Source organism: Bufo bufo, chromosome 5, assembly GCF_905171765.1.
Source record: "Bufo bufo chromosome 5, aBufBuf1.1, whole genome shotgun sequence".
In the NCBI taxonomy this organism is placed as follows: Eukaryota; Metazoa; Chordata; class Amphibia; order Anura; family Bufonidae; genus Bufo; species Bufo bufo.
The window spans coordinates 11980859-11996515 of NC_053393.1; the positions used below are offsets into that span (position 1 = coordinate 11980859).

General features: G+C 50.3%; 2 protein-coding genes across 2 annotated transcripts in view; one reads left to right on the plus strand and one right to left on the minus strand.

The window, feature by feature from the left end:
- LOC121002019 (ranBP-type and C3HC4-type zinc finger-containing protein 1-like) overlaps positions 1-2920 on the minus strand; it is a 55690-nt gene extending 52770 nt beyond the window's left edge. The window contains exon 1 of the mRNA XM_040433318.1: positions 2664-2920. Within this exon, the coding sequence (XP_040289252.1) occupies positions 2664-2861 (198 nt within the window). The 5' untranslated portion in view covers positions 2862-2920. The remainder of the gene's footprint in view (positions 1-2663) is intronic.
- A 677-nt stretch (positions 2921-3597) lies between these two features.
- LRRC14 (leucine rich repeat containing 14) lies at positions 3598-13812 on the plus strand. Its single transcript, XM_040433319.1, has 4 exons — positions 3598-3676; positions 5210-5555; positions 5649-6278; positions 13066-13812. The coding sequence occupies exons 2-4, from the start codon at positions 5236-5238 to the stop codon at positions 13625-13627; spliced, it is 1512 nt and encodes a 503-aa protein (XP_040289253.1). The 5' UTR covers positions 3598-3676; positions 5210-5235; the 3' UTR covers positions 13628-13812.
- The last annotated feature ends 1845 nt before the right edge of the window (positions 13813-15657 follow it).

The following is a 15657-nucleotide window of genomic DNA, read 5'->3' on the forward strand; positions in this document are numbered from 1 at the left end:
TACATTCGCGTGCATGAGCCTTAACATTGTAGACGCTAAGACGCGATCATATTCGAGACGCCATTTATCCGATATGTATACTGTAAATATATATGTGTTAACAGCACAGATAGAAATGCGACAATGTATGATGCAGATCGAGGGACCGGAACCGGCCAAACACATTCCGCTCCAGATCTCTCGGCGACCACTGAGGAAGGAACGTCGTGTTCCGAAACGCGTCTGGTGGATACGGCCTGTGAGAAGCTGAAGACACGCACATCGGGCGTCCCCGCGCTGGGCGCGTGAGAAGATCCAAGGGGGCGGCCGACTGCGATACGACGACGCGGGACTGATCCCTCAAACCACCACCGATGGAAGCAAATACGACGATCTAATATGTTAAGATCACTTCTAAAGACGCCGTCGGGCTGGACGGAGCACCGCGAACAGCACCAAGACGGGTGCACTACAAGTCCCAGCCTGACATCAGATACAAGGAGCATCACACGGCCGCATCTTCTACGTCACCTATAACGTTTAACGCGAGAGCTCCGCATCCTAAACGCTTAAAGGGGCCGCAAATACGTTTTTTGATGATTTTTCTTTGAATACCGGCGATATTGTTTGACGACATTTCTAGACGTTCTATATAACATACGCGTACCGATCGCTGCGCCATTTCTAGACGTTCTATATAACATACGCGTACCGATCGCTGCGCCATTTCTAGACGTTCTATATAACATACGCGTACCGATCGCTGCGCCATTTCTAGACGTTCTATATAACATACACGTACCGATCGCTGCGCCATTTCTAGACGTTCTATATAACATACGCGTACCGATCGCTGCGCCATTTCTAGACGTTCTATATAACATACGCGTACCGATCGCTGCGCCATTTCTAGACGTTCTATATAACATACGCGTACCGATCGCTGCGCCATTTCTAGACGTTCTATATAACATACGCGTACCGATCGCTGCGCCATTTCTAGACGTTCTATATAACATACGCGTACCGATCGCTGCGCCATTTCTAGACGTTCTATATAACATACGCGTACCGATCGCTGCGCCATTTCTAGACGTTCTATATAACATACGCGTACCGATCGCTGCGCCATTTCTAGACGTTCTATATAACATACGCGTACCGATCGCTGCGCCATTTCTAGACGTTCTATATAACATACGCGTTCCGATCGCTGCGCCATTTCTAGACGTTCTATATAACATACGCGTTCCGATCGCTGCGCCATTTCTAGACGTTCTATATAACATACGCGTTCCGATCGCTGCGCCATTTCTAGACGTTCTATATAACATACGCGTTCCGATCGCTGCGCCATTTCTAGACGTTCTATATAACATACACGTACCGATCGCTGCGCCATTTCTAGACGTTCTATATAACATACACGTACCGATCGCTGCGCCATTTCTAGACGTTCTATATAACATACGCGTTCCGATCGCTGCTCCATTTCTAGACGTTCTATATAACATACGCGTACCGATCGCTGCGCCATTTCTAGACGTTCTATATAACATACGCGTTCCGATCGCTGCTCCATTTCTAGACGTTCTATATAACATACGCGTACCGATCGCTGCGCCATTTCTAGACGTTCTATATAACATACGCGTACCGATCGCTGCGCCATTTCTAGACGTTCTATATAACATACGCGTTCCGATCGCTGCGCCGGCTTCTCTCGTTTTGTCGCAATCACCACTTGGTATTTGGGCTCCAGTCCATGGACTGGGAACATCTCGGACATTTTGTTTAAAGGAGCCAGACTGTGTCTGCGAATAATCCGCGGGAGAAAGCGAATCTACGTAAACGGAAACCTTCTGAATTAGTCTAAAACTTCCAAATGGTCGACCGAGGCGCAAAAGCCTCCGAAACAGGCGCGGCTTCGGCAGTAAGGGCGCGTTCACACTACCGGTCCATTTTTTTTACACCCCACAAATTGTGGATCTGCACAACACGGATCCTGGCCGTGCGCGCTCCGCATTTCGCAGATCACAGCATCCTCCGATCGGGCCAGAATAGGACGCGTTCTATATTTTTGGCAGGGCCGCAGAACGGTCAGCGCGCTGTCCGCATCTTTTTCTGACCCATTGAATGGGTGCAGATCTGTCACACAAAAAAAACGGATCAGATGTGGACAGAACACGCGGTCGCGGGCAAGACGCCGAGCAGCGCAGTTAGCGCATTGTACACCGCGAGAAACTGTAGGATCGAAGCGCGCTGGAGGTGCGGTACTAGGCTGCGTTTATCCACTTTAACCCCTTCCTGCCCCTGGCTGTACAGCTACACCACGGCGGGAGCAGCTCCGATCCTGGCGGTTTAACCCCTAAAACCTCCCCACATCTAAGCGGTTACACAGCAGGAGCGGCTTCCTGTCACCCCCCAATAAGGACTATGTACCCCCCCCACACCCAAAACACACAGGTCAACAGGTGGGTGCAGGGGAGGGGGCTCTGCCAGGAGGAGGAAGAGGGGGCCATTTATAGGGGGATTTCTGTGGCCTTTAGCTATCATGTGACAGGGGGCAATCGTCACGTGACAGGAAACGTCACGTGACAGGGGTCAGTCCCTACGTCACAGGCAGATAGTATCGCTGTACTGAGGGGTCACAGCTACCCCGGGGAATGGAGGGGGGTCCTCACCAGTCCTGCCGGGCCCCGGGCCGCCGCCGCCGCCTGGCTCCTCCGCACGGACAGGCGGAAATCCCCGGCTCTCTCGGGATCCACACTCAGCTGTAGATTCACGGTGTCCCGGACGCTCCCCGCTTCCTCCAGCCAGGCCCGGGCCGACACCAGCACCGTGAGCAGCGGCTGTGAGGGGACGAGACCCCCGCACGCCATGTCTCCCCGGGCTGGGGAGCTCAGCTCTCACTTCCTGGTGATCCGCGACCCCTGGTGGCTGTGACTGGTACTGCAGCCTGTCATCCCAGCGGCCGTGATATTGAATCTCACCACCCCCTGGTGGCTGTGACTGGTACTGCAGCCTGTCATCCCAGCGGCCGTGACACTGAATCTCACCACCCCCTGGTGGCGGTGACTGGTACTGCAACCTGTCATCCTAGTGGCCGTGACACTGAATCTCACTACCCCCTGGTGGCTGTGACTGGTACTGCAGCCTGTCATCCTAGCGGCCGTGACACTGAATCTCACTACCCCCTGGTGGCTGTGAATGGTACTGCAGCCTGTCATCCCAGCGGCCGTGATATTGAATCTCACTACCCCCTGGTGGCTGTGACTGGTACTGCAGCCTGTCATCCCAGCGGCCGTGATATCGAATCTCACTACCCCCTGGTGGCTGTGACTGGTACTGCAGCATGTCATCCTAGCGGCCGTGATATTGAATCACACTACCCCTGGTGGCTGTGACTGGTACTGCAGCCTGTCATCTGACGCTGAACTTCAAGGAGAGTGTCTGCAGACTGGCGTGGCATGCTGGGAGTTGTAGTTCCTATGCCGTGGTATATCTCATGTGACATGCCTATACATAAATTAGGTGCTTTCACTTTCGTCTCTCTCGTACGCCGCCTGCCAGTAGTAAACATGGCGTTTTGCAGGCGCAGAGCGTGATGACGTAAGAAGGGACGTTCCACTAATAGTCGGGCGCGTGATTATCCGGCGGCGGCGCTCGGGGTTGGATGGATCCGGGTCTGGAGAAGGTGAGAGACTGAGGGGCCCCCAAACATCACCCCAGAGCCTGGTGTCACCCCAAACATCCCCCCAGAGCCTGGTGTCACCCCAAACATCACCCCACAGCCTGGTGTCACCCCAAACATCCCCCCAGAGCCTGGTGTCACCCCAAACATCACCCCAGAGCCTGGTGTCACCCCAAACATCCCCCCAGAGCCTGGTGTCACCCCAAACATCCCCCCACAGCCTGGTGTCACCCCAAACATCCCCCCAGAGCCTGGTGTCACCCCAAACATCCCCCCAGAGCCTGGTGTCACCCCAAACATCCCCCCAGAGCCTGGTGTCACCCCAAACATCCCCCCAGAGCCTGGTGTCACCCCAAACATCCCCCCAGAGCCTGGTGTCACCCCAAACATCCCCCCAGAGCCTGGTGTCACCCCAAACATCCCCCCAGAGCCTGGTGTCACCCCAAACATCCCCCCACAGCCTGGTGTCACCCCAAACATCCCCCCAGAGCCTGGTGTCCCCCCAAACATCCCCCCAGAGCCTGGTGTCACCCCAAACATCCCCCCAGAGCCTGGTGTCACCCCAAACATCCCCCCAGAGCCTGGTGTCACCCCAAACATCCCCCCAGAGCCTGGTGTCACCCCAAACATCACCCCAGAGCCTGGTGTCCCCCCAAACATCCCCCCAGAGCCTGGTGTCCCCCCAAACATCCCCCCAGAGCCTGGTGTCCCCCCAAACATCCCCCCACAGCCTGGTGTCACCCCAAACACCACCCCACAGCCTGGTGTCACCCCAAACACCACCCCACAGCCTGGTGTCACCCCAAACATCCCCCCACAGCCTGGTGTCACCCCAAACACCACCCCACAGCCTGGTGTCCCCCCAAACATCACCCCAGAGCCTGGTGTCCCCCCAAACATCACCCCAGAGCCTGGTGTCCCCCCAAACACCACCCCACAGCCTGGTGTCACCCCAAACATCCCCCCACAGCCTGGTGTCACCCCAAACACCACCCCACAGCCTGGTGTCACCCCAAACATCACCCCACAGCCTGGTGTCCCCCCAAACATCACCCCACAGCCTGGTGTCACCCCAAACACCACCCCACAGCCTGGTGTCACCCCAAACACCACCCCACAGCCTGGTGTCACCCCAAACACCACCCCACAGCCTGGTGTCACCCCAAACACCACCCCACAGCCTGGTGTCACCCCAAACACCACCCCACAGCCTGGTGTCCCCCCAAACACCACCCCACAGCCTGGTGTCCCCCCAAACATCCCCCCACAGCCTGGTGTCCCCCCAAACATCCCCCCACAGCCTGGTGTCACCCCAGACATCCCCTCCTCACCCTGAGACTCCGCATCCTCCTATCAATCCTAAACTCATTGCCCCCAAACATACGACCCGTCACCCCTAATAGTCACTGTAGCCCCCAGCACCCTCCTGTCAGCTGTGGTCCTTGCAGACCCCCTCCTGTGACCCCCATGCCCCAGACATCCCGGTCTCGCCCCCAATCTGGGCGGTTATTACCCTGCGGCCTCTTGTCTCTCCAGGCGATGTCCTCGCGGTAGCGGCCGCCATGTCGTCCCTGCTGTTTATCTGCAGCCGGAGGTTGGTGTCGGACCACGGCTCCCTGCGCAGCGCTCTGCACCTCATCCCCAAGGAGCTGTACCCCGTGCTCTTCAGAGCCGCATTCCTGGACCAGAAGACGCTGGCGCTGCAGGATTTGGTGCAGCGATGGCCGTTCCCGGTGCTGAGCCTCCAGAAGCTGCTGCAGGGGGATGGCCGCCACCAGCTCTACGCGAAGGCCAGCAAGCTGTGTGTGCAGAGCGTCATACTGGGCGTCATGGCGTACCTGAGGGAGGCGCTGGCTGGGCAGAGGGAAGGGCGACCACTGAGGTATAGGTCTGTGTAGAGGGGTGGGGGTCCGCAGAGCTGGCCCTGTAGGGGGCTGCACACTTGGTAGTGATGCGCCATTCATTCTACTTTCAGGAAGCAGAGACTGCGGCTCCTGGACATGACTGGTACCCATGACGGCGGCTTGGAGCAGCGCCCCGACACCATGAGTCTCTGGTCCCGCACCGTCACCCTGGCAAAGGCCTGCGTTGATATCGCCAGAAGAAGGGAAATGGCTCAAGTCTCAAAGCGCATGAAAGGATCCAATGATGCAGCGCTCTCCTCAGCGGGCGGCTCCGTGTGCGTGGCGGTGCGGGCGGATCTGTTTGTGAACAGCACTTCCTATGGCGTCCTGCGGGAGGCGCTGCTGGTCGGCTCCGGCGGTCCCCTGTGTTTGCAGTGCAGGGACATCTGGGCGGAGGAGCTGTCTCTGCGGAGCACTGTGGGACTGCTGGAGCTTCTGGACCCCACCGACCTCCGGCAGATAGACCTGCGCTATAATAACTTGGGTCTGTCAGGTCTGAACGCTCTGCTCCCGTACATGACGCGTTTCAGTCACCTGCAGAGCCTGAAGTTACCCTACAGCAACATAGACGTGAGGCGACTCTCACCCGCTGCTGAGGAAGACATGCAGAGCTTCGCATCCCACATCTGCCAGCTGCCTGCGCTGAAGGAGCTCAACCTCGGATCCTCGCGCCTCTCTGGACGCATTCAACAGCTGCTCGGGTAATAGCGGTCACATGATGTGGTCCCTGCCAATCAGATAACAGAGCAGGATTCACCACTGGGGGCCATGTAGAATATACACACTGATCTACAGACTGTTATACTCCAGAGCTGCACTCACTATTCTGCTGGTGCAGTCACTGTGTACATACATTACATTACTTATCCTGTACTGATCCTGAGTTACATCCTGTATTATACTCCAGAGCTGCACTCACTATTCTGCTGGTGCAGTCACTGTGTACATACATTACTTATCCTGTACTGATCCTGAGTTACATCCTGTATTATACTCCAGAGCTGCACTCACTATTCTGCTGGTGGAGTCACTGTGTACATACATTACTTATCCTGTACTGATCCTGAGTTACATCCTGTACTATACTCCAGAGCTGCACTCACTATTCTGCTGGTGCTGTCACTGTGTACATACATTACTTATCCTGTACTGATCCTGAGTTACATCCTGTATTATACTGCAGAGCTGCACTCACTATTCTGCTGGTGCAGTCACTGTGTACATACATTACTTATCCTGTACTGATCCTGAGTTACGTCCTGTATTATACTCCAGAGCTGCACTCACTATTCTGCTGGTGCAGTCACTGTGTACATACATTACTTATCCTGTACTGATCCTGAGTTACATCCTGTATTATACTCCAGAGCTGCACTCACTATTCTGCTGGTGCAGTCACTGTGTACATACATTACTTATCCTGTACTGATCCTGAGTTACTTCCTGTATTATACTCAACAGTGACTGCACCAGTAGAATAGTGAGTGCAGCTCTGGAGTATAATACAGGATGTAACTCAGGATCAGTACAGGATAAGTAATGTATGTACACAGTGACTGCACCAGTAGAATAGTGAGTGCAGCTCTGGGGTATAATACAGGATGTAACTCAGGATCAGTACAGGATAAGTAATGTATGTGCACAGTGACTGCACCAGCAGAATAGTGAGTGCAGCTCTGGAGTATAATACAGGATGTAACTCAGGATCAGTACAGGATAAGTAATGTATGTACACAGTGACTCCACCAGCAGAATAGTGAGTGCAGCTCTGGAGTATAATACAGGATGTAACTCAGGATCAGTACAGGATAAGTAATGTATGTACACAGTGACTGCACCAGCAGAATAGTGAGTGCAGCTCTGCAGTATAATACAGGATGTAACTCAGGATCAGTACAGGATAAGTAATGTATGTACACAGTGACTGCACCAGCAGAATAGTGAGTGCAGCTCTGGAGTATAATACAGGATGTAACTCAGGATCAGTACAGGATAAGTAATGTATGTACACAGTGACTCCACCAGCAGAATAGTGAGTGCAGCTCTGGAGTATAATACAGGATGTAACTCAGGATCAGTACAGGATAAGTAATGTATGTACACAGTGACTGCACCAGCAGAATAGTGAGTGCAGCTCTGCATTATAATACAGGATGTAACTCAGGATCAGTACAGGATAAGTAATGTATGTACACAGTGACTGCACCAGCAGAATAGTGAGTGCAGCTCTGGGGTATAATACAGGATGTAACTCAGGATCAGTACAGGATAAGTAATGTATGTACACAGTGACTGCACCAGCAGAATAGTGAGTGCAGCTCTGGAGTATAATACAAGATGTAACTCAGGATCAGTACAGGATAAGTAATGTATGTCCACAGTGACTCCACCAGCAGAATAGTGAGTGCAGCTCTGGGGTATAATACAGGATGTAACTCAGGATCAGTACAGGATAAGTAATGTATGTACACAGTGACTCCACCAGCAGAATAGTGAGTGCAGCTCTGCAGTATAATACAGGATGTAACTCAGGATCAGTACAGGATAAGTAATGTATGTATACAGTGACTGCACCAGCAGAATAGTGAGTACAGCTGTGGAGTATAATACAGGATGCAAATTAGGATCAGCACAGGATAAGTAATGTATGTACACAGTGACTGCACCAGCAGAATAGTGAGTGCAGCTCTGGAGTATAATACAAGATGTAACTCAGGATCAGTACAGGATAAGTAATGTATGTCCACAGTGACTCCATCAGCAGAATAGTGAGTGCAGCTCTGGGGTATAATACAGGATGTAACTCAGGATCAGTACAGGATCAGTAATGTATGTACACAGTGACTCCACCAGCAGAATAGTGAGTGCAGCTCTGGAGTATAATACAGGATGTAACTCAGGATCAGTACAGGATAAGTAATGTATGTACACAGTGACTCCACCAGCAGAATAGTGAGTGCAGCTCTGGAGTATAATACAGGATGTAACTCAGGATCAGTACAGGATAAGTAATGTATGTACACAGTGACTGCACCAGCAGAATAGTGAGTGCAGCTCTGCAGTATAATACAGGATGTAACTCAGGATCAGTACAGGAGAAGTAATGTATGTACACAGTGACTGCACCAGCAGAATAGTGAGTACAGCTGTGGAGTATAATACAGGATGCAACTCAGGATCAGCACAGGATAAGTAATGTATGTACACAGTGACTGCACCAGCAGAATAGTGAGTGCAGCTCTGGGGTATAATACAGGATGTAACTCAGGATCAGTACAGGATAAGTAATGTATGTACACAGTGACTGCACCAGCAGAATAGTGAGTGCAGCTCTGGAGTATAATACAGGATGTAACTCAGGATAAGTAATGTATGTACACAGTGACTGCACCAGCAGAATAGTGATTGCAGCTCTGGAGTATAATACAGGATGTAACTGAGGATCAGTACAGGATAAGTAATGTATGTACACAGTGACTGCACCAGCAGAATAGTGAGTGCAGCTCTGGAGTATAATACAGGATGTAACTCAGGATCAGTACAGGATAAGTAATGTATGTACACAGTGACTGCACCAGCAGAATAGTGAGTGCAGCTCTGCAGTATAATACAGGATGTAACTCAGGATCAGTACAGGATAAGTAATGTATGTACACAGTGACTGCACCAGCAGAATAGGGAGTGCAGCTCTGGAGTATAATACAGGATGTAACTCAGGATCAGTACAGGATAAGTAATGTATGTGCACAGTGACTGCACCAGCAGAATAGTGAGTGCAGCTCTGGAGTATAATACAGGATGTAACTCAGGATCAGTACAGGATAAGTAATGTGTGTACACAGTGACTGCACCAGCAGAATAGTGAGTGCAGCTCTGGGGTATAATACAGGATGTAACTCAGGATCAGTACAGGATAAGTAATGTATGTACACAGTGACTGCACCAGCAGAATAGTGAGTGCAGCTCTGGAGTATAATACAGGATGTAACTCAGGATCAGTACAGGATATGTAATGTAATGTATGTACACAGTGACTGCACCAGCAGAATAGTGAGTGCAGCTCTGGAGTATAATACAGGATGTAACTCAGGATCAGTACAGGATGAGTAATGTATGTACACAGTGACTGCACCAGCAGAATAGTGAGTGCAGCTCTGGAGTATAATACAGGATGTAACTCAGGATCAGTACAGGATAAGTAATGTCTGTACACAGTGACTGCACCAGCAGAATAGTGAGGGCAGCTCTGGAGTATAATACAGGATGTAACTCAGGATCAGTACAGGATAGGTAATGTATGTATACAGTGACTGCACCAGCAGAATAGTGAGTGCAGCTCTGGAGTATAATACAGGATGTAACTCAGGATCAGTACAGGATAAGTAATGTATGTGCACAGTGACTGCACCAGTAGAATAGTGAGTGCAGCTCTGGAGTATAATACAGGATGTAACTCAGGATCAGTACAGGATAAGTAATGTATGTACACAGTGACTGCACCAGCAGAATAGTGAGTGCAGCTCTGGAGGATAATACAGGATGTAGCTCAGGATCAGTACAGGATATGTAATGTAATGTATGTACACAGTGACTGCACCAGCAGAATAGTGAGTGCAGCTCTGGAGTATAATACAGGATGTAACTCAGGATCAGTACAGGATGAGTAATGTATGTCCACAGTGACTCCACCAGCAGAATAGTGAGTGCAGCTCTGGGGTATAATACAGGATGTAACTCAGGATCAGTACAGGATAAGTAATGTATGTACACAGTGACTCCACCAGCAGAATAGTGAGTGCAGCTCTGGAGTATAATACAGGATGTAACTCAGGATCAGTACAGGATAAGTAATGTATGTACACAGTGACTCCACCAGCAGAATAGTGAGTGCAGCTCTGGAGTATAATACAGGATGTAACTCAGGATCAGTACAGGATAAGTAATGTATGTACACAGTGACTGCACCAGCAGAATAGTGAGTGCAGCTCTGCAGTATAATACAGGATGTAACTCGGGATCAGCACAGGATAAGTAATGTATGTACACAGTGACTGCACCAGCAGAATAGTGAGTGCAGCTCTGGGGTATAATACAGGATGTAACTCAGGATCAGTACAGGATAAGTAATGTATGTACACAGTGACTGCACCAGCAGAATAGTGAGTGCAGCTCTGGAGTATAATACAGCATGTAACTCAGGATAAGTAATGTATGTACACAGTGACTGCACCAGCAGAATAGTGATTGCAGCTCTGGAGTATAATACAGGATGTAACTGAGGATCAGTACAGGATAAGTAATGTATGTACACAGTGACTGCACCAGCAGAATAGTGAGTGCAGCTCTGGAGTATAATACAGGATGTAACTCAGGATCAGTACAGGATAAGTAATGTATGTACACAGTGACTGCACCAGCAGAATAGTGAGTGCAGCTCTGCAGTATAATACAGGATGTAACTCAGGATCAGTACAGGATAAGTAATGTGTGTACACAGTGACTGCACCAGCAGAATAGTGAGTGCAGCTCTGGGGTATAATACAGGATGTAACTCAGGATCAGTACAGGATAAGTAATGTATGTACACAGTGACTGCACCAGCAGAATAGTGAGTGCAGCTCTGGAGTATAATACAGGATGTAACTCAGGATCAGTACAGGATATGTAATGTAATGTATGTACACAGTGACTGCACCAGCAGAATAGTGAGTGCAGCTCTGGAGTATAATGCAGGATGTAACTCAGGATCAGTACAGGATGAGTAATGTATGTACACAATGACTGCACCAGCAGAATAGTGAGTGCAGCTCTGGAGTATAATACAGGATGTAACTCAGGATCAGTACAGGATAAGTAATGTATGTACATAGTGACTGCACCAGCAGAATAGTGAGTGCAGCTCTGGAGTATAACACAGGATGTAACTCAGGATCAGCACAGGGTAAGTAATGTATGTACACAGTGACTGCACCAGTAGAATAGTGAGTGCAGCTCTGGAGTATAATACAGGATGTAACTCAGGATCAATACAGGATAAGTAATGTATGTACACAGTGACTCCACCAGCAGAATAGTGAGTGCAGCTCTGGAGTATAATACAGGATGTAACTCAGGATCAGTACAGGATATGTAATGTATGTACACAGTGACTGCACCAGCAGAATAGTGAGTGCAGCTCTGCAGTATAATACAGGATGTAACTCAGGATAAGTAATGTATGTACACAGTGACTGCACCAGCAGAATAGTGAGTGCAGCTCTGGAGTATAATACAGGATGTAACTCAGGATAAGTAATGTATGTACACAGTGACTGCACCAGCAGAATAGTGAGTGCAGCTCTGGAGTATAATACAGGATGTAACTCAGGATCAGTACAGGATAAGTAATGTATGTACACAGTGACTGCACCAGCAGAATAGTGAGTGCAGCTCTGGAGTATAATACAGGATGTAACCCAGGATCAGTAATGTATGTACACAGTGACTGCACCAGCAGAATAGTGAGTGCAGCTCTGGAGTATAATACAGGATGTAACTCAGGATAAGTAATGTATGTACACAGTGACTGCACCAGCAGAATAGTGAGTGCAGCTCTGGAGTATAATACAGGATGTAACTCAGGATCAGTACAGGATAAGTAATGTATGTACACAGTGACTGCACCAGCGGAATAGTGAGTGCAGCTCTGGATTATAATACAGGATGTAACTCAGGATCAGTACAGGATAAGTAATGTATGTACACAGTGACTGCACCAGCAGAATAGTGAGTGCAGCTCTGGAGGATAATACAGGATGTAGCTCAGGATCAGTACAGGATAAGTAATGTATGTACACAGTGACTGCACCAGCAGAATAGTGAGTGCAGCTCTGGAGGATAATACAGGATGTAGCTCAGGATCAGTACAGGATAAGTAATGTATGTACACAGTGACTGTACCAGCAGAATAGTGAGTGCAGCTCTGGAGTATAATACAGGATGTAACTCAGGATAAGTACAGGATAAGTAATGTATGTACACAGTGACTCCACCAGCAGAATAGTGAGTGCAGCTCTGGAGTATAATACAGGATGTAACTCAGGATCAGTACAGGATAAGTAATGTATGTATACAGTGACTCCACCAGCAGAATAGTGAGTGCAGCTCTGGAGTATAATACAGGATGTAACTCAGGATAAGTACAGGATAAGTAATGTATGTACACAGTGACTGCACCAGCAGAATAGTGAGTGCAGCTCTGGGGTATGATTCTGAGTTACATCATGTATTATCAGCATATTTATCCATGTAGACAGGGAGGGACATATAATGGAGGAGAGCACAATATGCGTCCAGTCTTCCCAGCACTGGGCTGTGCTTTGCTTTGATGCCGTCCACCTCGGAGCTGTGCGGCCGCGTTCTCTGCAGTCTGTCGGTGTGGGTCGGAGGGCTCATTCTGACCAGTGTTCGGTAGATCTTTTAGCCTTTCTGTTTTTCTCCTTCTCGCAGGGGATTGCGGACCCCTCTGGAGAGCGTGGAGCTGGCGTTCTGCTGCCTCCTCCCCGCAGACCTGCACTATCTCTCCCGGAGCATCCATGTCTCATCTCTCCGGAAATTGGACTTGAGTGGGAACAACCTGAGTGGCGTCCTCCTGCAGCCCTTCCTGCAGCTCCTGGACCAGGCCTGCTCCTCCCTGCTGTGTCTGGATGTGATGGACTGCAAGCTGAGGGACACCACCCTGTCGGCGCTGACACCCGCGCTCTGCCGCTGTCGCTGCCTGCGCTACCTTGGGCTGCTTGATAACCCGTTATCTGGTCAGGGCATCAGAACTCTGCTGCACAGCTCCCTGCACCTGGCCGACCTGCAGCTGGTGATCTACCCGCTCCCGCTGGAGTGTCACCCGGGTTCGGCCGATGAGTCCGGTCCTGCCGTTATTGGATTCGTAGACTGTGATAAAGAAGCTCAGTTTAAGGCAGAAGTGCAGGAGGCGCTGGTGAGAGCGCAGAGGACGGACGTGGTGTGGACTGCGGACATGGTGACTCGCCACCCGCCCGAGTATCTCAGCTTATAGCCACGGGGGGAGCGATCACCCCGGGCTTCTTCTACGTGCAATTATTCTCACCTATAAATGACCGCCAAAGTTCAAGCCACCGACAGCGCCAAATGTGTTCAGAGTAATGTAGTGGAGTATGACAGGAGACGGGGCCACACCACCCGAAATCCAGCTGGATCCTGTGGCCGTGGCAAGGAGATGGGCAAACAGCTGTCATGGCCATTTTTAGGACCGATTTAAGGGGCTGTTCACACAGCTGGGTTTTTAATGCCCGGCGAATAGTGGACATGTCCTATTTCACAGCCAGTTGGAACCCATTGGAATCCATGTGCCTGTTTTTAACGGCTGTTTAAAAAGCCATTCAGGGGTTTAAAATAAAAATACCTTGAGCACTTCCACTGGCAGGGACCCTCGCTCCTCACTGAATGCGGCAGGACCTGCGCTCCCAGTGTGATGACATCACCATGCTGGAGGAGCAGGTCCTGCCACATTCAGTGAGGAGCGAGTGTCCCCGCCGGTGGAAGTGGTTGTTTTTTTGGGTTTCTCTCTGGGATGGCCACTAGTGGGGCATTACTAACACTAGGGGCCACTAATTGGGGCATTAATATTAAAGGGGGAATTTGATGTCCAAGGGGCCCTATGACGACTGAGGGCACCGCAGGGGTTGGGATATAAAAAAAATTTGAATCAGTTTTTAATGGTTGGTTTTAACAACCATTAAAAAACTGATGCAAAATGGACAGACGGCTCGAGAATGGATGCACAAATAGTTGAAAAATGTCCGTGAAAACCTGTCGGTGCGTTGTGTGAAGGCGGCCGTAGGAGATGAAGAGAGATTGGGAGCAGGAAAGGGAGAGACGACTCGTCGGCCTGAGGCAGCTTCTACACAAGCTTACAAGTAAGACCGCAGACACCAGGGCCCGGAGGGAAGCCGACCGCTCACATGGAAAAAGTTCAGCTCTTTTTATTTTTTGATCTTAAAGTCAAAAATGTTTGTTATAAATGATATAAAAAACAGTTTCTAATGTTGCTAGAAAGGTGCCATCCCTGTGATTATACGCCACTTATATGGGAGATATTGGAGTTCTATCATTGTGAGGCAGATAAGGAGAGGGAAGCAGATGTTTGGTGCACTGTGTTGGGGGATACGCCACTGACCACTGGGCTTCGCCCCCATTACAGAGGGTGCATCGCTTTCATAAACCTCTCTTTGTAGGGTGGCGACAGTGTGCGGCTGCCCTGATGTTTAGTGTCCTGTGCACACTGGCCATAGATCCAGCGTCCTTCGCTATCCAGACCTGTATGAAAGCTGGGGCCCCAAAGATCAGACTGCAGTGGAGGAGGACTGCTCACTGAACTGGATCGCTGGCGCACACACCCAAGAGAGACGGGTGCAAAATACTTAGAGGGGATTTCTGGCATTTCAATATTGATGACCTATCCTCAGCATTAAAGAAATAGACTTTACATACAAAGAGACTGCTGTGCGCAGAGTGTAATGGACACATATTAATAAAGTAATGCTGTGACACATAGGGCCATGAGGGGGACCAGCATAAGATGCTGTATGTGCGTCATCCGCAGGTCCCCTATAACAGTGCGTCATCCGCAGGTACCCTATAACAGTGCGTCATCCGCAGGTGCCCTATAACAGTGCGTCATCCGCAGGTGCCCTATAACAGTGCGTCATCCCCAGGTCCCCTATAACAGTGCGTCATCCCCAGGTCCCCTGTAACAGTGCGTCATCCCCAGGTGCCCTGTAACAGTGCGTCATCCCCAGGTCCCCTGTAACAGTGCGTCATCCCCAGGTCCCCTATAACAGTGCGTCATCCCCAGGTCCCCTGTAACAGTGCGTCATCCCCAGGTGCCCTATAACAGTGCGTCATCCCCAGGTCCCCTGTAAGGGCTGTTTCACACGAGCGGATGCTGTGCATGACATCCGCTCCGTGAATGACAGCCAAGACCCGATGCCGACTGCAGAAGCACGGAGCAGTAACATGACTGATAATACTCCGTGCCTCTCTGTTATCTCTATACTACGAAATCAC